At 39.9% G+C, this 25,054-nt stretch overlaps 1 protein-coding gene across 1 annotated transcript in view; it reads left to right on the top strand.

Moving 5' to 3' along the window:
* LOC124612327 (staphylococcal nuclease domain-containing protein 1) overlaps positions 1-25,054 on the top strand; it is a 110,755-nt gene that overhangs the window by 57,007 nt on the left and 28,694 nt on the right. The window contains exons 11-13 of the mRNA XM_047140464.1: positions 4,003-4,144; positions 21,404-21,708; positions 22,528-22,977. Of these exons, the coding sequence (XP_046996420.1) occupies positions 4,003-4,144; positions 21,404-21,708; positions 22,528-22,977 (897 nt within the window). The remainder of the gene's footprint in view (positions 1-4,002; positions 4,145-21,403; positions 21,709-22,527; positions 22,978-25,054) is intronic.

Genomic DNA, 25,054 nt, shown 5'->3' with positions numbered 1-25,054 from the left:
CCACACCCTTAAACAGCAGAAGAGAAACACACACTATTCATACACACAAGCAAGCACACGACATGCACACATGACCGCCAACTCCAGCATCTCGGGATGGAATATGGTTTTGTGCAGCTGTTATTAATCTTCATAGAATTACAGTGTGCATTAAACTTTTTTAATCAATACTACTAAAGCATAAAAAGTCATGAAAAGGTCTTACTTTCAGCAACTTGAACATTTAAGAAACAAAAATTCAATTGTGTGCATGGATTGTGGCAGAACAGTCAGAGGTGTACTGCCAGTTTTCAGTGTCCCAAATCGGCATGGACTTTGTTTGTTTCTGTTAGTTCTACGGGTTTCAAATTATTTCAGCATAAATTTATAGTGATATTTCACCATGTATGGATGCTCGAGAAGGTCTGCCATCATCAGGGTGTGCCTTTGACCCAAAGGTGACCCTGTATGGCTGATCACCACTGCATGGTGGCTGCTAGCTGGATGCCTCCTGGACAGTTCCACTAACCATCTCCTTGATAATTGTCACTGGCTACATGCAGGACTAGATCCGCAGACACGCCTACCATGTGTGCACATTATACAGATTATGTCACTATATGATAGCAGAGTTCAAGAAATCCTCATCAGAGATGCTGATCACTGTCTGAACCTCTAGCTTTAGCCTTCCATTTGACTCCATATCAAAAGACCTTTATCAATACTGGGTAAAATGCTACAGATAGTGAGCAGTGCTTCATCTTCTCATGTGAATTCAGCTATTGGAACGGAGCATGGCCTCTGACTACAGATGTGTTATTTGTGCCAACAAATGTTGAGATTAGCAGTCCGTTGCACTCAGTATGTTCAGCAGATGCTGGCAGAGCCTCCTCCATATCTTGGGCAAGGGACCACAACTGACCTTCCTTCCCAACCTGCCAGCTATTTTCCTGAGGTACTTCATTTTCCATGTAATGTTGGAACTCTCAATGACCAACATACTTTGCAGGAAAATTGATGGTAACAATCATTTCATTGTATGGCAAGACTGGTTTCAGTTTCATACAGAGAGATGTTGCTGTTTGAGTAGGCTGTAGTTGTAGTGTTAGGAGTTTTACAGCAACTTGTCAGAATTGGTAAGTGTATTACAAAAATCGTGATTATCCTAAAGAGAATAAGCAGAGAACGAGAAAGTTGGTGTTACAGGCTCGGGTTGCTTTCCTGTACACAGCAGAGTGATTATTCAAAAGAAGCCTAATTAAAAACGAAGTCCTGTCTTTTGTAAATACGAAGACTGTTGGGAAGACATGTGAAGAAACTAGGATCAGTATATGTATCAGTATATGTATCGATAGACACACAAACATACACACAAAATTCAAGCTTTCGCAACAAACTGTTGCCTCATCAGGAAAGAGGGAAGGAGAGGGGAAGACGAAAGGAAGTGGGTTTTAAGGGAGAGGGTAAGGAGTCATTCCAATCCCGGGAGCGGAAAGACTTACCTTAGGGGGAAAAAAGGACAGGTATACACTCGCACACACGCACATATCCATCCACACATACAGACACAAGCAGACATATTTAAAGACAAAGAGTTTGGGCAGAGATGTCAGTCGAGGCAGAAGTGTAGAGGCAAAGAAGTTGTTGAAAGACAGGTGAGGTATGAGTGGCGGCAACTTGAAATTAGCGGAGATTGAGGCCTGGCGGATGACGAGAAGAGAGGATATACTGAAGGGCAAGTTCCCATCTCCGGAGTTCGGATAGGTTGGTGTTGGTGGGAAGTATCCAGATAACCCGGACAGTGTAACACTGTGCCAAGATGTGCTGGCTGTGCACCAAGGCATGTTTAGCCACAGGGTGATCCTCATTACCAACAAACACTGTCTGCCTGTGTCCATTCATGCGAATGGACAGTTTGTTGCTGGTCATTCCCACATAGAATGCATCACAGTGTAGGCAGGTCAGTTGGTAAATCACGTGGGTGCTTTCACATGTGGCTCTGCCTCTGATCGTGTACACCTTCCGGGTTACAGGACTGGAGTAGGTGGTGGTGGGAGGGTGCATGGGACAGGTTTTGCATCGGGGGCGGTTACCCTGTCCCATGCAGCCTCCCACCACCACCTACTCCAGTCCTGTAACCCGGAAGGTGTACACGATCAGAGGCAGAGCCACATGTGAAAGCACCCACGTGATTTACCAACTGACCTGCCTACACTGTGATGCATTCTATGTGGGAATGACCAGCAACAAACTATCCATTCGCATGAATGGACACAGGCAGACAGTGTTTGTTGGTAATGAGGATCACCCTGTGGCTAAACATGCCTTGGTGCACAGCCAGCACATCTTGGCACAGTGTTACACCGTCCGGGTTATCTGGATACTTCCCACCAACACCAACCTATCCGAACTCCGGAGATGGGAACTTGCCCTTCAGTATATCCTCTCTTCTCGTCATCCGCCAGGCCTCAATCTCCGCTAATTTCAAGTTGCCGCCACTCATACCTCACCTGTCTTTCAACAACTTCTTTGCCTCTACACTTCTGCCTCGACTGACATCTCTGCCCAAACTCTTTGTCTTTAAATATGTCTGCTTGTGTCTGTATGTGTGGATGGATATGTGCGTGTGTGCGAGTGTATACCTGTCCTTTTTTCCCCCTAAGGTAAGTCTTTCCGCTCCCGGGATTGGAATGACTCCTTACCCTCTCCCTTAAAACCCACTTCCTTTCGTCTTCCCCTCTCCTTCCCTCTTTCCTGATGAGGCAACAGTTTGTTGCGAAAGCTTGAATTTTGTGTGTATGTTTGTGTTTGTTTGTGTGTCTATCAACCTGCCAGCGCTTTTGTTCGGTAAGTCACCTCATCTTTGTTTTTATATATAATTTTTCCCACGTGGAATGTTTCCTTCCATTATATTGAGTATATGTATCGATATAGACAAGCAATGCACAGCATGTTGAAATTGTCATAAAGGGCCATTGATCACAAAAGTTCAGTAATAGGGTGTAGAATGTGGGCTACTGGAAGAGGACAGAGTCAAGATGTTAACTTAAAGCAATAAATAATTTGCATAAGCGACACCTTTAATAAGAATGATGGATGTTGTCAACATACGCTATTGACACAGTCCCAGGGTGGCCAGTCATGTCATCAACTGTAGTAATACCTGCCTGGCAAGTCCAAAATAATGCCAGAGGCCATTTAACATTTTAGTAGGCTGAAGTTTGTGAGCAACAGTGTAGCAGGAACCAATTTCCACTTGGTTTAGAGCTGACACTATCCCAGTGTTACAAATGAAAACCTCAGCAGCAGCAGCAACAACAACACGAAAGATGGACTTCAGCAAGTTATGTGTAACCTATGGCTTTAAATGATGAAAACGAGAGGTCATGGATGCTGGGTAAATTCATGGTCTCCTAATTGTATCCCAGAAGGAAATTCCAGTGGCATGTAGCAAGGCATGGATGTGGTCAGGGAACTCAGTTACAGGGAATAAATTTGAGTAATGGTTCTGAGAGCAAGATCAACAATAGGAAAGTAAAAGTATGTGCCACATGGATACCACCTCGTTACATCTTACCAACAGACTGTGGTTAGACATAAACTGCATCACAAAAAAAGTGAATCAGCCAGGAGACGTGATCAGATGTCAGTGTAACTTCATACATGTACACATCATTGGCAGGTGTGTGAATAATTAGAGTTGCAACATAGACATGTAGTCATACAGTGGAAACCTTGATAGTTGAAGAGAGATGGATACGCAGTAGGTGATTATCATTAGCAATTTATTCATTTCATGTGTCAAACTGGAATGTATAATGGATTGTCAAGTTGTTACGGACGCATTTTGCAATTGAAGTAATCTAGAGAAGAAAATTGAAGTAACATGAAGCAAATATTTTATGAATATCACTAAAATATAGGAATTAGTAGTGGGCATGAACTTTTTGCATTATGTGTTTATTCAGTCCTTTAATGACTTTCAATCCAGATAAGACTAATTTTTTGAAAACTTTTTTCCAGGATTTAAATAAAGCAAAACAGTTCTTACCATTCCTCCAGAGGGCACAACGCACAGAAGCAATAGTAGAATTCGTTGCCAGTGGTTCGCGCCTAAGACTATATATCCCAAAGGAGACGTGTCTTGTTACATTCCTACTTGGAGGTAAGATAATTTATAAGTCTTTCTGCTCTCTATCTGATTGAAATTCTGAGGTGCTACTGGTGATACAGCAAATACAATTGATGAAAATAACATAAAGATTGAATGACTGTTGCTAATTACAGTTGCATCATTGAATTAATTTTTTCATTGGACACATCCATCACATTCCTCTCACCCTATTGGGTAGAAAAATGTAATAGGTCTCTAGAGCATAAGAATAATAACGTAACTACTTTACACAAGTACAAAACTAAGTACAGAAAAAGTTTTGGAAAACACTAACAGAAATAATCATATTAGAGAAGTCACTCGAACAAACATGAAGTATTCTCCACTTATTCCAGTCTTTCTTTTGCACAGACTTCAATCAGCTTTCTGTATCTTTTCTGTATCTTACTTCAGTACATTACATGAGTTGGCTGTATGCTTCTCTCTCTCTCTCTCTCTCTCTCTCTCTATATATATATATATATATATATATATATATATATATATATATATATATATATATATATATAATAGAGGGAAACATTCCACGTGGGAAAAATATATCTAAAAAGAAAGATGATGAAACTTACCAAACAAAAGCGCTGGCAGGTCGATAGACACACAAACAAACACAAACATACACACAAAATTCTAGCTTTCGCAACCAATGGTTGCCTCGTCAGGAAAGAGGGAGGAGAAGGAAAGACAAAAGGATATGGGTTTTAAGGGAGAGGGTAAGGAGTCATTCCAATCCCGGGAGCGGAAAGACTTACCTTAGGGGGAAAAAAGGACAGGTATACACTCGCGCACACACACACATATCCATCCACACATACACAGACACAAGCAGACATTTGTAAAGGCAAAGAGTTTGGGCAGAGATGTCAGTCGGGGCGGATGTACAGAGGCAAAGATGAAGTTGAAAGACAGGTGAGGTATGAGCGGCGGCAAATTGAAATTAGAAATTAGCGGAGATTGAGGCCTGGCGGATAGCGAGAAGAAAGGATATGCTGAAGGGCAAGTTCCCATCTCCGGAGTTCTGACAGGTTGGTGTTAGTGGGAAGTATCCAGATAACCCGGACAGTGTAACACTGTGCCAAGATGTGCTGGCCGTGCACCAAGGCATGTTTAGCCACAGGGTGATCCTCATTACCAACAAACACTGTCTGCCTGTGTCCATTCATGCGAATGGACAGTTTGTTGCTGGTCATTCCCACATAGAACGCTTCACAGTGTAGGCAGGTCAGTTGGTAAATCACGTGGGTGCTTTCACACGTGGCTCTGCCTTTGATCGTGTACACCTTCCGGGTTACAGGACTGGAATAGGTGGTGGTGGGAGGGTGCATGGGACAGGTTTTACACCGGGGGCGGTTACAGGGGTAGGAGCCAGAGGGTAGGGAAGGTGGTTTGGGGATTTCATAGGGATGAACTAAGAGGTTGCGAAGGTTAGGTGGACGGCAGAAAGACACTCTTGGTGGAGTGGGGAGGATTTCATGAAGGATGGATCTCATTTCAGGGCAGGATTTGAGGAAGTCGTATCCCTGCTGGAGAGCCACATTCAGAATCTGATCCAGTCCCGGAAAGTATCCTGTCACAAGTGGGGCACTTTTGGGGTTCTTCTGTGGAAGGTTCCGGGTTTGAGGAGATGAGGATGTGGCTCTGGTTATTTGCTTCTGTACCAGGTCGGGAGGGTAGTTACGGGATGCAAAAGCTGTTTTCAGGTTGTTGGTGTAATGGTTCAAGGATTCCGGACTGGAGCAGATTCGTTTGCCACGAAGACCTAGGCTGTAGGGAAGGGACCGTTTGATGTGGAATGGGTGGCAGCTGTCATAATGGAGGTACTGTTGCTTGTTGGTGGGTTTAATGTGGACGGACGTGTGAAGCTGGCCATTGGACAGGTGGAGGTCAACGTCAAGGAAAGTGGCATGGGATTTGGAGTAGGACCAGGTGAATCTGATGGAACCAAAGGAGTTAAGGTTGGAGAGGAAATTCTGGAGTTCTTCTTCACTGTGAGTCCAGATCACGAAAATGTCATCAATAAATCTGTACCAAACTTCGGGTTGGCAGGCCTGGACGGGTATACACTCGCGCGCACACACACACACACACACACACACACACACACACACACACACACATATCCCTCTTTCCTGACGAGGCAACCATTGGTTGCGAAAGCTAGAATTTTGTGTGTATGTTTGTGTTTGTTTGTGTGTCTATCGACCTGCCAGCGCTTTTGTTTGGTAAGTTTCATCATCTTTCTTTTTATATATATATATATATATATATATATATATATATAACAAAGATGATTTGACTTTCCAAATGAAAGTGCTGGCAGGTCGACAGACACACAAACAACCACAAACATACACACAAAATTCGTGCTTTCGCAACAAACTGTTGCCTCATCAGGAAAGAGGGAAGGAGAGGGAAAGACGAAAGGAAATGGGTTTTAAGGGAGAGGGTAAGGAGTCATTCCAATCCCGGGAGCGGAAAGACTTACCTTAGGGGGGAAAAAAGGACGGGTATACACTCGCGCGCACACACACACACACACACACACACACACACACACACACACACACATATCCATCCACACATATACAGACACAAGCAGACATATTTAAAGACAAAGAGTCATCTCTGCCCAAACTCTTTGTCTTTAAATATGTCTGCTTGTGTCTGTATATGTGTGGATGGATATGTGTGTGTGTGTGTGTGTGTGTGCGAGTGTATACCCGTCCTTTTTTCCCCCTAAGGTAAGTCTTTCCGCTCCCGGGATTGGAATGACTCCTTACCCTCTCCCTTAAAACCCACTTCCTTTCGTCTTCCCCTCTCCTTCCCTCTTTCCTGATGAGGCAACAGTTTGTTGCGAAAGCTTGAATTTTGTGTGTATGTTTGTGGTTGTTTGTGTGTCTGTCGACCTGCCAGCACTTTCATTTGGTAAGTCAAATCATCTTTGTTTTTAGATATTTATTTCCTACGTGGAATGTTTCCCTCTATTATAACCATATATATATATATATATATCTCCATTTACATTCTTTAAATTTTTCTCTTGATACATTTTCTTGGAAAGGCAATGGAAGCTATCAGTTGTGATTTTTGTTGGGTTTTGCAATTTAACTTATTTTCCAACATCATCTGTTTCTCTCTCTGAACATGGGGACGTAGTGGTTAAGGCAGTTAGCTCTCATATTAGAGGAATGGGATTCAAATACGCATCCAAATTCAGTAAGATGAATGGGTGAGATTTCTTTGAAAAAGAGGACACCTCCTTCCCCTCCCGATCCTGTTTGCCATACCTGAAGGTGTCATTATCAGTGAAATTTGAAACTATAATCTTCTTTCCATTTTTCTTGTGCACTACTCAGACTGTTGTAGTGTCTGAGTTAATATGCTAATGTAATCTTAAGGCTGCTTCGTTTTTATTTAGTGTGCTGATCTTTATTCCTCACTGTTAACATAATAATTTGTGAAGAAGACTGAAAAAGCATTTGTAACCAGTATTTGCAACATTTCATATAATTTGTTTCATTTTACTGAGTCACGTCTCCAGAATGACAAATAGTTCTACATTTTAATTCACTTACTCGTAGAGCTCTATGTTGCTTTATGCCAGAGAGAACTACTGAAAGTCATCTGCAAACAAAAACCCTGTTCCCAGTATTTTTCCTTTTATTGCTTTCCAGCACTACTAAATATGTGTTGTCTTACAGTGTTACAGTTTTCTGGGCTTAACTAAATGACTCTGCAGATTTCTGTATGAACAATTTTGTTTTTCTTTAGATTTACTGTACAGTAATTTAAACCCATTTGATTTCAGAAACGGTAATTAAAACTAGTAGTAACCAATTGTTTCACATCACATAGCTCCATTAAAAAAGAGTAGTTTTAAATCTTCCCAAAGTGGAAGTAAATAAGCATACTAACAGCATTTATGATAGTCTGTTTGCAGGCCTCTGGTACAGGAGTAGCTGCTACAGAGTGACACTCTTAGCTTTAAGCGTGAAGTTTACTCTTAACTTTTGGAGTTTCTTAAAAAAGTGTAAAAAAGCTGGAAGAGAAGTAAATATAGTTCTTAACTCTGGCCAGATAAAAACAAGCTGTTGAAAAAAATCAGGAAATAATAGTGGGTTATAAACAAATATATTCCAAAGTCTTGCTAGTAACACTAGCCTACAAAATGCAGCTTCTGCTTTTCTCTGTGTAGTCTTTACATATCTATGAAAGTAGTTGAAAAAAATATGAGCCTCAAAATTTTGCTACCTTTAGGCTGCAAGATCTTGTTAACGAAGCTGTTTATTCAAAGAGTGGTTTTTTTTATTACACTTTATGTAAAGAAATAGATCAATTAACTGATGATGAAGTGCTGCATCAAATGGGAGGAAAAAGAAATTTACAGTACAGCTTGACTAAAAGAAGGGATAGGTTGATCACACACCCCAAAGCATCAAGGAACAGTTCATTTTGTGAGAGAGGAAACCATGAGGAGTAAGATTGTAGATGGAGATAAAGGTTTGGCAAGTTCAACTGGTTATAAGATGCAACAGTTTTGCGTAGGCTTGTGTTGAGAGCCGCATCAATCCAGTCTTCGTATTGCAGAACACAACAATGTTAATATCCAAAAACTGAAAATAACACTACATAAAACATACTTCATAAGAGTAAATATTATGCTTCATTTGGGTATACATGAAGTATTTTCTGTGATTTTGTGTAAAACTATTTCTTTGCTGAGAATGTTATAAAAGAGAGAGAACAAACTTCAATCAGCATTACATAACCAAGGAAACTGTTCCTTATATTGAGCTTGACTCGTATATAAAAATATTTTCATAATATTGGTCTTTTGTGCAGTGAGTGAAAACACCAAATGGTGCACCAAGGCATTTGCCTTTTATTAAGAAAGCATTCTGATTAGTCCAAGTCATACCTATGTTCACTTAAAAATGTGTTACTGGATGGGCTTCACTGTGTCTGGTCCAAAAACAAAACAAACTTACATATGAAAATGGTTTTTGTCTACAGATAGTACATAAATGTATTGGCTGTTTTTGAACTAATCGCCACAATGATTTGTTGTGATTTACCAGTTCTCCCATTTATATTGCATATAGAAACATAATCCACAGGCTGTTTGTAGAGCAAAGTCATCATGGTACCCAGTAGCTTGCAAATTGCAGAAGCAACAAAGCTTTGTGTTGTGGCAGGCAGTCAATATTCGTTTGAGACTTTGTGAAGCTGTACATAGCTCCACAGATGATGACAGGCAGATCATTTTCATTCCAATTAGGATATGCTGTGCACTTTGATGAATTGGCTTAACAGTAAGTTTATTTGCAGAGTAAATATTAAATGTGGCCGAAAATTAGACTTTTATCACTAATAATGATCTGCTAATACTGCAGACTTTTTTCCCCTCACTTGTGTGTTCAGAAACTTCTTAGTGCGAAGTAAAGGTGATGACTTTGTCAGTGAAATATGTAATTGTACAGTGTACGATAAATTAAGTTACTATATTCATTACAGAAAATGGAACAGTGAAATTCAGAGATAGTATGTGCACATTAAAATCTTTGAGGAGAAATCACCCATTTTAAAATGTTGCAGGAAGCCTGTGACAGATTTCTCAGACAGGTCTTCAGTAAGAAAAACTGATGAAGAGTGATGAGGAGAAGACTTGTAGGCCAGTTAGGTAGTGAACTAAATTTAAATCTTTAGCCTTTCACCAGATGAAGATTTAGGCTTGATGAAGGCCTATGATTAGATGGTTCTCACACTTTAACAAAAGGTTGATTCTAAGAATGTATGCTTGACTTTCTTGAAAGGGGAAAAAATGAGGAATTCAGAATACGATCCCAGAACTAAATATCAAAATGAAAAGTTGTACACTAGCCAATCTCTTTGACAGAAGGAAGGACAAATGAACAAATATTCTTTCTTAACTGCAGGGAATTTGTGTTTCTGGAAAACTGTCGAACAAGTTTTCATAAAGAAGGGATGTGGGCAGAAGGTCTGTTTCATATGTCAAACATTGGGAACACTGGAATACTCCACAAAGACAATGGTTTCCTAGACACAACTCGGTCCTTAAGATTTTGATGTTGCCCTAGTTTTAAAAAAAGCACTTGTCAGGACATTGCCTTTGTGCTATCAATAAGCATTGGAACTTAATACCTGAGAGTGGATACATACGAGGACTTCCAGTAATGCTGTGAAGACTGCAAACTGTCCACCAATATATAGCTACCAAAAACACACTACCTTTAAGAGAATACATTTGGTGTTGTGGTCGTCTTTAGTCTAGTCTGGTTTGATGCAACTCTCCATGCTACTCATACTGTGCAAGCTGCTTCATCTCCCAGTACCTACTGCAACCTACATCCCTCTGAATCTGTTAAGTTTATTCATCTCTTGGTCTCCCTCTATGATTTTTACCCTCCATGCTGCCTTCCAATAAGAAATTGGTGATCCCTTGATGCCTCGGAACATGTCCTACTAACTGATCCCTTGTTCTAGTGAAGGTGTGCCACAAATTTCTCTTCTCCCTAATTCTATTCAATACCTCCTCATTAGTTATGTGATCTACCCATCTAATCTTCAGCATTCTTCTGTAGCACCAGATTTCGAAGGCTTCTATTCTCTTTTTGTCCAAACTATTTATCGTCCATGTTTCACTTCCATACAAGGCCACACGCCATACAAATACTTTCAGAAACGACTTCCTGACATTTAAATCTATACTCGACGTTAACAAATTTCTCTTCTTCAGAAATGCTTTCCTTGCCATTGCCAGTCTACATTTTATATCCTCTCTACTTCGACCATGATCAGTTATTTTGCTCCCCAAATAGCAAAACTCCTTTACTACTTTAAGCGTCTCATTTCCTAATCTAATTCCCTCAGCATCACCCGACTTAATTCGACTACATTCCATTATCCTCATTTTGCTTTTGTTGTTGATCATCTTTTATCCTCATTTCCAGACACTGTCCATTCCATTCAGCAGCTCTTCCAGGTCCTTTGCTGTCTCTGACTGAATTACAATGTCATCAGCGAACTTCAAAGTTTTCATTTCTTCTCCGTGGATTTTAATTCCTACTCTGAATTTTTCTTTTCTCTCCTTTACTGCTTGCTCAATATACAGATTGAATAACATCAGGGAGAGGTTACAACGCTGTCTCACTCCCTTCCCAACCACTGCTTCCCTTTCATGTTCCTCAACTCTTATAACCGCCATCTGGTTTCTGTACAAATCAGGGTGTCTACGACCTGGGACAACTGGGAGACCCAGGAAAAACCCAGGAATTTTTTCATCCAGGAGAAAACCAGGATAAACACGGGAATTTTTTGGAATTCCGGGAATTTTTTGGAATTCCAGGAATTTTTTGTTTTGTTTTAGCTTGCAGGTAAATTTTTGTAATTTTGGCTGGTAAGAAACAATACTCTAACTAAGGATATTATGTATCCCACTACTGCAGAGTAATATGCAGCAGTAAAACATAAACGAGGGGGGGGGGGGGGGGGGCACCGAAAATAAAACATAAGTTGCAAAGGAAATGCGCCATGTACAACAACTAAACACAGTGCTCATACAAACGACTGCAAACAGCAAAATGTGTTAAAGGCCGTAGGAAGACTATTCGCCGGCCGGAGTGGCCGTGCAGTTCTAGGCGCTACAGTATGGAGCCGAGCGACCGCTCCGGTCGCAGGTTCGAATCCTGCCTCGGGCATGGATGTGTGTGAAGTCCTTAGGTTAGTTAGGTTTAATTAGTTCTAAGTTCTAGGGTACTGATGACCTCAGATGTTAGGTCCCATGAACAGTGTCCACATGACCGGTATTTGCGTTTAGTGATTTTCCTATTTCCTCTTCGTTTATTGCTGTCACGTCAAGTGAAAACAAAATGGTTTCCTATGGCCAGGAGATATCAAGTGAATTAAAATACACTCACATGAGTACGGAAGGCTAAAATATGTTATTACTTTCGGATTTTGTTTCCACCTTTCTGACAGTCAAGTATTAATTGCCTTGCAGAACAATGAAGTTGTTGTTGTTGTGGTCTTCAGTCCTGAGACTGGTTTGATGCAGCTCTCCATGCTACTCTGTCCTGTGCAAGCTTCTTCATCTCCCAGTACCTACTGCAACCTACATCCTTCTGAATCTGTTTAGTGTATTCATCTCTTGGTCTCCCTCTATGATATTTACCCTCCTCGCTGCCCTCCAATACTAAATTGGTGATCCCTTGATGCCTCAGAACATGTCCTACCAACCGATCCCTTCTTCTGGTCAAGTTGTGCCACAAACTTCTCTTCTCCCCAATCCTATTCAATACTTCCTCATTAATTATGTGATCTACCCATCTAATCTTCAGCATTCTTCTGTAGCACCACATTTCGAAAGCTTCTATACTCTTCTTGTCCAAACTATTTATCGTCCATGTTTCACTTCCATACATGGCTGCACTCCATACGAATACTTTCAGTAATGACTTCCTCACTTCCTCACACTTAAATCAATACTGGATGTTAACAAATTTCTCTTCTTCAGAAACGCTTTCCTTGCCATTGCCAGCCTACATTTTATATCCTCTCTACTTCGACCATCATCAGTTATTTTGCTCCCCAAATAGCAAAACTCCTTCACTACTTTAAGTGCCTCATTTCCTAATCTAATTCCCTCAGCATCACCCGACTTAATTAGACTACATTCCATTATCCTTGTTTTGCTTTTGTTGATGTTCATCTTATATCCTCCTTTCAAGACACTGTCCATTCCATTAAACTGCTCTTCCAAGTCCTTTGCTGTCTCTGACAGAATTACAATGTCATCGGCGAACCTCAAAGTTTTTACTTCTTCTCCATGAATTTTAATACCTACTCCGAATTTTTCTTTTGTTTCCTTTACTGCTTGCTCAATATACAGATTGAACAACATCGGGGAGAGGCCACAACCCTTTCTTACTCCCTTCCAAACCACTGCTTCCCTTTCGTTCTCCTCGACTCTTATAACTGCCATCTGGTTTCTGTACAAATTGTAAATAGCCTTTCGCTCCATGTATTTTACCCCTGCCACCTTTAGAATTTGAAAGAGAGTATTCCAGTCAACATTGTCAAAAGCTTTCTCTAAGTCTACAAATGCTAGAAACGTAGGTTTGCCTTTCCTTAATCTTTCTTCTAAGATAAGTCGTACGGTCAGTATTGCCTCACGTGTTCCACTGTTTCTACGGAATCCGAACTGATCTTCCCCGAGGTTGGCTTCTACTAGTTTTTCCATTCGTCTGTAAAGAATTCGTGTTAGTATTTACAATTTGTACAGAAACCAGATGGCAGTTATAAGAGTCGAGGGGCATGAAAGGGAAGCAGTGGTTGGGAAAGGACTGAGACAGGGTTGTAGCCTCTCCCCGATGTTATTCAATCTGTAGATTGAGCAAGCAGTAAAGGAAACAAAAGAAAAATTCGGAGTAGGTATTAAAATTCATGGAGAAGAAGTAAAAACTTTGAGGTTCGCCGATGACGTTGTAATTCTATCAGAGACAGCAAAGGACTTGGAAGAGCAGTTGAATGGAATGGACAGTGTCTTGAAAGAAGGATATAAGATGAACATCAACAAAAGCAAAACAAGGATAATGGAATGTAGTCAAATTAAATCGGGTGATGCTGAGGGGATTAGATTAGGAAATGAGGCACTTGAAGTAGTAAAGGAGTTTTGCTATTTAGGGAGCAAAATAACTGATGATGGTCGAAGTAGAGAGGATATAAAATGTAGACTGGCAATGGTAAGGAAATCGTTTCTGAAGAAGAGAAATTTGTTAACATCCAGTATTGATTTAAGTGTCAGGAAGTCGTTTCTGAAAGTATTTGTATGGAGTGTAGCCATGTATGGAAGTGAAACATGGACGATAACCAGTTTGGACAAGAAGAGAATAGAAGCTTTCGAAATGTGGTGCTACAGAAGAATGCTGAAGATAAGGTGGGTAGATCACATAACTAATGAGGAGGTATTGAATAGGATTGGGGAGAAGAGAAGTTTGTGGCACAACTTGACTAGAAGAAGGGATCGGTTGGTAGGACACGTTTTGAGGCATCAAGGGATCACAAATTTAGCATTGGAGGGCAGCGTGGAGGGTAAAAATCGTGGAGGGAGACCAAGAGATCAATACACTAAGCAGATTCAGAAGGATGTAGGTTGCAGTGGGTACTGGGAGATGAAGAAGCTTGCACAGGATAGAGTAGCATGGAGAGCTGCATCAAACCAGTCTCTGGACTGAAGACCACAACAACAACAACATTTTGCAGCTGTGACTTATTAAACTGATAGTTCGGTAATTTTCACAACTGTCAACACCTGCTTTCTTTGGGATTGGAATTATTATATTCTTCTTGAAGTCTGAGGGTATTTCGCCTGTTTCATACATCTTGCTCACCAGATGGTAGAGTTTTGTCAGGACTGGCTCTCCCAAGGCCGTCAGTAGTTCCAATGGAATGTTGTCTAGTCCGGGGGCCTTGTTTCGACTCAGGTCTTTCAGTGCTCTGTCAAACTCTTCACGCAGTATCATATCTCCCATTTCATCTTCATCTACATCCTCTTCCATTTCCAAAATATTGTCCTCAAGTACATCGCCCTTGTATAGACCCTCTATATACTCCTTCCACCTTTCTGCTTTCCCTTCTTTGCTTAAAACTGGGTTTCCATCTGAGCTCTTGATATTCATACAAGTCGTTCTCTTATCTCCAAAGGTCTCTTTAATTTTCCTGTAGACAGTATCTATCTTACCCCTAGTGAGATAGGCCTCTACATCCTTACATTTGTCCTCTAGCCATCCCTGTTTAGCCATTTTGCACTTCCTGTAGATCTCATTTTTGAGACGTTTGTATTCCTTTTTGCCTGCTTCATTTACTGCATTTTTATATTTTCTCCTTTCATTAATTAAATTCAATATTTCTTCTGTTACCCAAGGATTTCTACTAGCCCTCGTCTTTTTACCTACTTGATCCTCTGCTGCCTTCGCTACTTCATCCTTCAAAGCTACCCATTCTTCTTCTACTGTATTTCTTTCCCCCATTCCTGTCAATTGTTCCCTTATACTCTCCCTGAAACTCTGTACAACCTCTGGTTCTTTCAGTTTATCCAGGTCCCATCTCCTTAAATCCCCACCTTTTTGCAGTTTCTTCAGTTTTAATCTACAGGTCATAACCAATAGATTGTGGTCAGAGTCCACATCTGCCCCTGGAAATGTCTTACAATTTAAAACCTGGTTCCTAAATCTCTGTCTTACCATTATATAATCTATCTGATACCTTTTAGTATCTCCAGGGTTCTTCCATGTATACAACCTTCTTTCATGATTCTTAAACCAAGTGTTAGTTATGATTATGTTGTGCTCTGTGCAAAATTCTACCAGGCGGCTTCCTCTTTCATTTCTTAGCCCCTATCCATATTCACCTACTATGTTTCCTTCTCTCCCTTTTCCTACACTCGAATTCCAGTCACCCATGACTATTAAATTTTCGTCTCCCTTCACAATCTGAATAATTTCTTTTATTTCATCATACATTTCTTCAATTTCTTCGTCATCTGCAGAGCCAGTTGGCATATAAACTTGTACTACTGTAGTAGGTGTGGGCTTCGTATCTATCTTGGCCACAATAATGCGTTCACTATGCTGTTTGTAGTAGCTTACCCGCATTCCTATTTTCCTATTCATTATTAAACCTACTCCTGCATTACCCCTATTTGATTTTGTGTTTATAACCTAGTAGTCACCTGACCAGAAGTCTTGTTCCTCCTGACACCGAACTATATCTAACTTTAACCTATTCATTTCCCTTTTTACATTTTCTAACTTACCTGCCCGATTAAGGGATCTGACATTCCACGCTCCGATCCGTAGAACACCAGTTTTCTTTCTCCTGATAACGACATTCTCTTGAGTAGTCCCCGCCCGGAGATCCAAATGGGGGACTATTTTACCTCCGGAATATTTTACCCAAGAGGACGCCATCATCATTTAATCATACAGTAAAGCTGCATGCCCTCGGGAAAAATTACGGCTGTAGTTTCCTCTTGCTTTCAGCCGTTCGCAGTACCAGAACAGCAAGGCCATTTTGGTTAGTGTTGCAACGCCATATCAGTCAATCATCCAGACTGTTGCCCCTGCAACTACTGAAAAGGCTGCTGCCCCTCTTCAGGAACCACACGTTTGTCTGGCCTCTCAACAGATACCCCTCCGTTGTGGTTGCACCTACGGTACGGCTATCTGTATCGCTGAGGCACGCAAGCCTCCCCACCAACGGCAAGGTCCATGGTTCATGGGGGGGACAATGGGAATGATTAAAAAGCCAAATTGCTTTAGCAAATTGATAAAAATAAAAAAAAAATTAAAAAAAAAAGAAACAGTGAAGTTATTTTTATCAATTTGCTAAAGCAATTTGGCTTTTGAATCATTCCCGATGAGGCAATAAGTTTATTTATAATGAAGTGGTTTCATTCCACACTATGGCTAGTTTAAACTGTTCGCTGCATTTCAAAAGTGCATGTTTTCATCTTCTATCACGTATGACATTATGCCATAATGAAGAACCAAACATTAGATAATACAGCACTGGTACTCCAAAAAAATTTACATGCGAATGTGCACTTTTAGCCGAATTACGCATTTTAGTGTGGTGCATGAAATTCCGATGCTCTTGGAGTATCCTCTGATGTCTCTTTTCTTTTATGACATAATATAAGATTTTTAATGCCTTACACGTACGAACATACGAGCTTCCAGCATCCTGGTAGCTGCGCAAGCGCGATGACGCCTGTTATCTGGCGCTCTCTGACAACTACTGAAACAAACCTATTTCTAACAGGATGCAGGAAAATATTGCGAATGGTTATTTGAAAAGCGTTATTTTCAAAGTAAATTTCCTTTTATGTGGGATGAACTGTGTGCGAGAAAGTACGATGAATTTCTTAGATCACAGAGCGTTTGACTGTCATTTAAAAATCAGGTCTATGAGTACAAACATTTATAAAAATTTCGAACCCAGAAGATCAAGACATTTATGTCTTTATTAAAAATTTTACTGGCACATTTGTGGGATGTATCTCTAAGTGTAACACGCGCCTTATTAATCTTAGAGACCAAGATAATATGTGAAAACTCCGCTCTTCTTGTAGTAACAGTATATATATTATTATTTAAACCATTGACATTTCCTATTTGTGTGCACGCCCTACTTAACAGTGATAACGCTATTGGCTGACTACATCACGTGTCCTATGCTCGAATATCCTCTGTCATCGACTGGCGAGAGCATGTGACATGAGCTATGACTGGCTACAAATTGCACTGCAATCTTGATTTCAATGCTTCGGAAAGTACCATGCGGCGTTTGGTAGAATTTAAATTTAGACTTTCGTGATACAAAAATATGTAGCATACGTGTTGCTGCACATCAAAGATCTTTCCAAAACGTGTGTGATCTTTTTTTTTTTCTGAGTTTGGTTTTCTAAAGAGCCGAGAGTATAAAACCATACATAACCATTCAAAGGACTGATAAGTTTTACAGTTCCAAGGAAAACTATACTGTCACTTAACACGGAAAAAGTGTATCTCCACCCGGGAGAAAGTGTAATTTTAATCAGGAAATCCGGGAATTTTTTTTTCTTGTTCGCGTATACACCCTGACAATTTGTAAATAGCCTTTCTCTCCCAGTATTTTACTCCTGCCACCTTCAAATTTGAAAGAGAGTATTCCAGTCAACATTGTCAAAAGCTTTCTCTAAGTCTACAAATGCTAGAAACGTAGGTTTACCTTCCCTTAATCTATCTTCTAAGATAAGTTATAGGGTCAGTATTGCCTCACGTGTTCCAACGTTTCTACGGAATCCAAAGTTGTCTTCGCCGAGGTCGCCTTCTATCCAGTTTTGCCATTCATCTGTAAAGAATTCATGTTAGTATTTTGCAGCCATGGCTTATTAGTTCGGTAATGGTCACATCTGTCATCACCTACTTTTTTTGGGATTGGAATTATTATATTCTTCTTGAAGTCTGAGGGTATTTCACCTGTCTCATACATCTTGCTCACCAGATGGTAGACTTTTGTCGGGGCTGGCTCCCCCGAGTCTATCAGTAGTTCTAATGGAATGTTGTCTACTCCCAGGGCCCTTTTTCGACATTGCTCTGTCAAATTCTTCACGCAGTATCATATCTCCGATTTCATCTTCATCTATATCCTCCTCCATTTCCATAGATAGTATTGTCCTCAAGTACATCACCCTTGTACAGACCCTCTATATACTCCTCCCACCTTTCTGCTTTCTCTTCTTTGCTTAGAACTGGGTTTGCATCTGTGCTCTTGATATTCATACAAGTGGTTCTCTTTTCTCCGAAAGTCTCTTCAATTTTCTTGAAGGCAGTATCTATCTTGCCCCTGGTGAGATATGCCTCTACATCTGTACATTTGTCCTCTAGCCATCCCTGCTTAGCCATTTTGCACTTCCTGTTGATCTCATTTTGGAGACGTTTGTATTCCTTTTTGCCTGCTCCATTTACTGCATTTTTATATTTTCCCCTTTCTTCAATTAAATTCAATATATCTTCTGTTACCCACGGATTTCTACCAGCCCTCGTCTTTTTACCTACTTGATCCTCTGCTGCCTTCGCTACTTCATCCCTCAAAGCTACCCATTCTTCTTCTACTGTATTTCTTTCCCCCATTCCTTTCAATCGCTCCCTAATGCTCTCCCTGAGACACTCTACAACCTCTGGTTCTGTCAGTTTATCCAGGTCCCATCTCCTTAAATTCTCAACTTTTTGCAGTTTCTTCAGTTTTAATCTACAGGTCATAACCAATAGATTGTGGTCAGAGTCCACATCTGCCCCTGGAAATGTCTTACAATTTAAAACCTGGTTCCTAAATCTCTGTCTTACCATTATATAATCTGTCTGAAACCTTCGAGTATCTCCAGGCCTCTTTCATGTATACAACCTTCTTTTATGATTCTTGAACCAAGGTTTAGCTGTGATTAAGTTATGCTCTGTGCAAAATTCTACCAAGCGGCTTCCTCTTTCATTTCTTAGCCCCAATCCATATTCACCTACTACGTTTCCTTCTCTTCCTTTTCCTACTGTCGAATTCCAGTCACCCATGACTATTAAATTTTCGTCTCCCTTCACTATCTTAATAACCTCTTCTATCTCATCATCCATTTCATCAATCTCTTCGTCATCTGCAGAGCTAGGTGGCATATAAACTTGTACTACTGTGGTAGGCATGGGCTTCATGTCTATCTTGGTCACAATAATGCGTTCACTATGCTGTTTGTAGTTGCTTACCTGCATTCCTATTTTTTATTCATTATTAAACCTACTCCTGCATTACACCTATCTGATTTTGTATTCATAACCCTGTATTCACCTGACAAGAAGTCTGGTTCCTCCTGCCACCGAACTTCACTAATTCCCACTATATCTAACTTTAACCCATCCATTTCCCGTTTTAAATTTTCTAACCTACCTGCCCGATTAAGGGATCTGACATTTCACGCTCCGATCAGAACAACACCAGTTTTCTTTCTCCTGGTGACGATTTCCTCCTGAGTAGTCCCCGCCCAGAGATCCGAATGGGGGACAATTTTACCTCCGGAATATTTTACCTAAGAGGACGCCATCATCATTTAACCATACAGTAAAGCTGCATGCTTTATGTTTAAAAGTAAAATAAATTGTTAAGAATGAATCTCATTGTGTCAAAGTAAAGCCATCTCTCACACAAGGGTCTTAACTGGCTTCAACTAGAATGCCTTACTCCAAGCAGCAAGTCAAAAGAGTTACCTTCGTGCCACACATTTTAGGAAGGCTGGAGTGCCATTACAATAAAAGTTGTAATGACCACTGTGATTATGTTGAAAATATTACTTATAATTGGTATCCATACATAAGTACTTCGGTATTCGTACTTGTTTCAGTTACTGTAAAAAATAGCTGTCATACAGATGTTTGAGGTTATACACCCTGGGCACTTTACATATATTCTTTTTTTCTTCACATGCACAAAAGCCCACAACTGATCACTCAAAATTCGTGGAGGGTGAATGAAACATAAGTTGACACAAGTCTTAAGACAAGACTTATGTAAATTGAGACATATTGCTGAGAACTAATAGTGTTCTGATATTCATTTCATCCCTATTTAATCTGTCTCACTCAGAACAGGGTCAGGAAGGAAATATTTCATGAGCAAAGGTTTCAGTACATAAAGAATCTCATTAGAAAAACTGAAAATATCATAACACAGAGGAACAATATAAGAATTGTGCAGTGACTGTCAATTTGACAAGGATGATAGTAAAGAAAAAGCAAAAGGTGCAAACTCTTAAAAAAAATAAAATAAATAAATAAATAAAAAGTTTCAGTAATGAGGAAAAAGTAACAGAAAATTAAAAATCAATAATTTAAAACAAATCAAACAATGGAAAATCCAGGATGGAAAGTAACAATATTATGAAAGGGAAATTGTCACCATATAATGGAGATGCTGTATCACAGATAGGCACAACAAAAAGACTGTCACAAATAAAACTGTGCCTATCTGCGGCTCAGCATCTCCGCTATATTGTGAATAGTAATTTAAAATTGTGTTGACGGAGGTAATTCCATAGTATTCAGTAACAAAGAAATAACACCTAATAAGTGTGTCTACTAACAACATTCAAAATTTGATCCAACAACACAGCTCCATGAAGGAGTGGCTGGGTAACAGCAACCTGAAGTAGGAAATACAGGAACTAAACAGTGCTATAGGATATCCCAAACTTTGCAAGTTGTGAATACAAGAATTTTATGCAAAGGCACTTTAAAGTCTCTACTTTACACATACCGTACACAACTAGTAACTTTATTTGTAAGGCTGGTTGAATAATTTCGCTGAAATCACTGTCACATGAGCTGTCGCAGCAACCATTTTCAGTGCCCTTTACAGATAAGTTTCGGGCAGGTACATTGTTGTGATGTGTGAAAAGCTACTTATTCCTTATCAATTTTCAAAAAGCGTTCAATTACTACATTTATGAACTTATAAAAGTTGGCTTCCAGAGAACAACATTTAGGAACAGTGTCAGTCTTCTTGTCAAGGTTTTTCATGTATTCTACACGTTTGTGCGGTGGCTACATACGTTTGTATGTACAGTTGATCATGGTGATTAAAGCTCCTGTGTTAAAAATATTAATTTTTTAATATATACCATTACTTAGATAGTAAAAATTTGTGTCACAGGTATTAACTGCCCAAGAGGCTCAAGACCAGGACCAGGAAATACTGGAACTGTGGAAGGTGAACCTTATGGTGAAGAAGCCTTGGCCTTCACAAAAGACAAATGTTTGCAACGTGAGGTAGAAATTCATGTGGAATCAATGGACAAAGCAGGAAATTTCATAGGATGGCTATGGATTGAGGGTGTTAACTTATCAGTTGCACTAGTGGAAACGGGACTGGCATCTGTTCACCCAACAGCTGAGCGATCAGAGCATTATCGTGCTTTGAAAACAGCAGAAGACACAGCAAAGGCGAAGAAATTAAAAGTATGTATGTCCATTATAGCTTTCAGATGTGTTTAGCATGGTGGGGGAGGTAGTAGAATTGTTGTACCAAAATGTATGTCTGTTGCTTTAGTTGTTCGGTAGGACACTTCAAAACTGTAATATAATAAGCACATTGTGATTGTATCGTACTATAAATAAATTCAATAAAGTGTGTGTGTGTGTGTGTGTGTGTGTGTGTGTGTGTGTGTGTGTGTGTGTGTGTGTATTTTATTGGTCACTGCCAGTCATCTTCACAGTGCTATGTCAACTATTGGAAATCTACATTACTGAAAAGAGCTTTTAGACAATTTTTCAGTTTGCATCAGTGTAATCATTGTGCATAGTTAACAAATGTGATGACTGTAGACAAAACAAAGTGCAAAACTGTTGAGGTTTTTGTGGTTCCATGTTGACATTTTGCCTGTTGGCTTTGATCTGGGGATCTTTGATGGACATTTGTTTCATGTTTTACCAGTACAAGTGACTGAATCAAGCTTCATTGCTAGTGAATCTTGGACAGAGCCACCCACTCATGTTGGAGAAACGTCAGATGAATCATTAATTTAATCTTGGCCAAAAATCCCAAGGTGAAAGCCAACAGGCAATACATCAAAAATTCAGTTACTCCAAGTGAAAACTATTACATAATGTTCCTTCACCTCTAGTTTCCTTTATTGTCATTTTTTAGATACATTGAAATTGTAGGTCTTTGTGTGAAACGTGGAGATTTAACCTGTTTATTACAAAATTAGTCAAGTATTATTAATTAAGTGTTCTAATTAATTTTTTATATTAACATTGTATTTCTGTGGTACCTAGATATGGAAGGACTATGTTGAAGAAAATGAAGAAGAGAAAAAAATTGAAGAAGAGAGGGTAGTGGAAAGAAAAATAGACTACCAGAAAGTACTCATTATTGAAGCTACTCCGGATCTGCATTTCTATGCTCAGATGGTTGACCAAGTTCCAAACTTAGAACAGCTGATGGCAAAAATAAGACAAGAATTCACAACTAATCCTCCGTTACCTGGTGCTCACACACCTAAGAAAGGTGAACTTTGTGCTGCCAGGTTTAGTTTGGATCGTGAGTGGTACAGAGCAAAAGTAGAGAAGATTTCTGGCTCCAATGTGTCTGTTTTTTATGTGGACTATGGCAACAGGGAAACAATTAATGTTTCAGATTGTGCAAAACTACCAGCTGAATATTCTTCTGAGAAATATTTTGCTCAGGAATATGCACTGGCTTGTGTTCAGCTACCAAGGAATGATGTAAGTAGTTAATTGTTAGTCTTTCTTCTAAAGCAGTTGCATACATGTTAATTAACTGTATTAGAAACTATTGACTAAATGATGTGTTACACAGTAATATATTGATATTTTCTGGTTTCCAATCAATGTTTCAATGCAGCAGAACTATTACCATGTATGTATTTTGTTAGTTTTCCGTTTAACTTCATTGGCCATTTCACAACCCATCCCGTTCAGATCCAGATTATCCTCCTCCTCCTCTCTCCCTACCCCCCACCCCCAACCACCCCTCCCAATTACCAGTTTCTGCCAATTACATAGAATAAACCTGTCCTTACACCACATCCTGCAATCTTTCTGGCTTCAATCTCTTCTAGTTCTTATACCACTCATTTCTTTCTGCAGTCTCCTTGTGTTGTTGTTGTTGTTGTGGTTTTTTTTCAAGTGCCACACACAGGTCCTCTGGGAGTGGCACATTCCTGCCTCCATATCTTTGGTGTCCCTTTACCCTTCTTCCCCTTCCCAACTTTTTTCTACTCTCACCCACCCCACCCTACACAATCCACACTCCAATTGAGATGCAGCACCAGGACAATGTAAGAATGAAATGCAGCATATTCGTTGTATGCAGTTAGGATGCAACATTTTATTTGCATTTACTCCTGAAACCCAAAAAAAATGTTTTTTTTTAAAGTTTCTGTAGTATGCCCACATAGTATGTGTGCACACTAGTGCTGCTCAAACGTAGTCTAGCAGACTTCATTACTTATGAATATAATAGAGGGAAACATTCCACGTGGGAAAAATATATCTAAAAAGAAAGATGATGAAACTTACCATACAAAAGCGCTGGCAGGTCGATAGAAACACAAACAAACACAAACATACACACAAAATTCTAGCTTTCGCAACCAATGGTTGCCTCGTCAGGAAAGAGGGAAGGAGAAGGAAAGACAAAAGGATATGGGTTTTAAGGGAGAGGGTAAGGAGTCATTCCAATCCCGGGAGCGGAAAGACTTACCTTAGGGGGAAAAAAGGACAGGTATACACTCGCACACACACACATATCCATCCACACATACACAGACACAAGCAGACATTTCTGTCTGTGTCTGTGTCTGCTTGTGTCTGTGTATGTGTGGATGGATATGTGTGTGTGTGCGAGTGTATACCTGTCCTTTTTTCCCCCTAAGGTAAGTCTTTCCGCTCCCGGGATTGGAATGACTCCTTACCCTCTCCCTTAAAACCCATATCCTTTTGTCTTTCCTTCTCCTTCCCTCTTTCCTGACGAGGCAACCATTGGTTGCGAAAGCTAGAATTTTGTGTGTATGTTTGTGTTTGTTTGTGTTTCTATCGACCTGCCAGCGCTTTTGTATGGTAAGTTTCATCATCTTTCTTTTTAGATAGACTTCATTACTTTAATCACTGGTGATTTTTTCATCCAACAAATGAGAGGAGGAGGTTGGAAGGAATAAGGCTAATAAGGTATTAATTAAGTAAACCATTCTAACCACAGATATTAGAAAATGCGAAAAGTGATGGAGTTGTGAAGAAACCAGAGGGATGTAAGAGATGGTTTGCCTGAACATAAAAAGTGTAAATGCAGCAAAAATGGGCAGCAATAAGTAACACTGTAGGCGTGGAGGTGGGAGGAAGCAAATGGCACTAGAGGCAGCTGAGAGAGAGCAAGCTAGAAAGGTGTAGGAGATACAAAATGGAAAACTAAATTGGAAAGAGATATAGGAAAAATGTTGTGAGGAGGAAGAGGAGAAAGGAAGCAGATCATGATAGTGTTAGTTAATTTAATTTGAGCACAGTTGGGTATTGAGAACAGAGCACCTGTTGTAAAACAATACTGACTGGTGACATCCAGACACATTGTTACTGGGTTAATGGTTATTTTGTCCTTTGGCAGACGGAATAGACTGCGCTAATTCTTTCTTTTTGACAAATGTGTGTCGTCATATAAAGTTGAACAGTTGTGCATACACTGTTCGTGTATGTAAGTGCAGGAATAATAGTAGTATGTGCGGGAATTATATTGTGGTATGGTATGCCATCAATGCATAAGGCAAGAAAATGATCTGGAGAAGGAGTA

Source organism: Schistocerca americana, chromosome 4, assembly GCF_021461395.2.
Source record: "Schistocerca americana isolate TAMUIC-IGC-003095 chromosome 4, iqSchAmer2.1, whole genome shotgun sequence".
NCBI classification, from domain to species: domain Eukaryota; kingdom Metazoa; phylum Arthropoda; class Insecta; order Orthoptera; family Acrididae; genus Schistocerca; species Schistocerca americana.
This window is presented reverse-complemented; position numbering and strand designations above follow the sequence as displayed.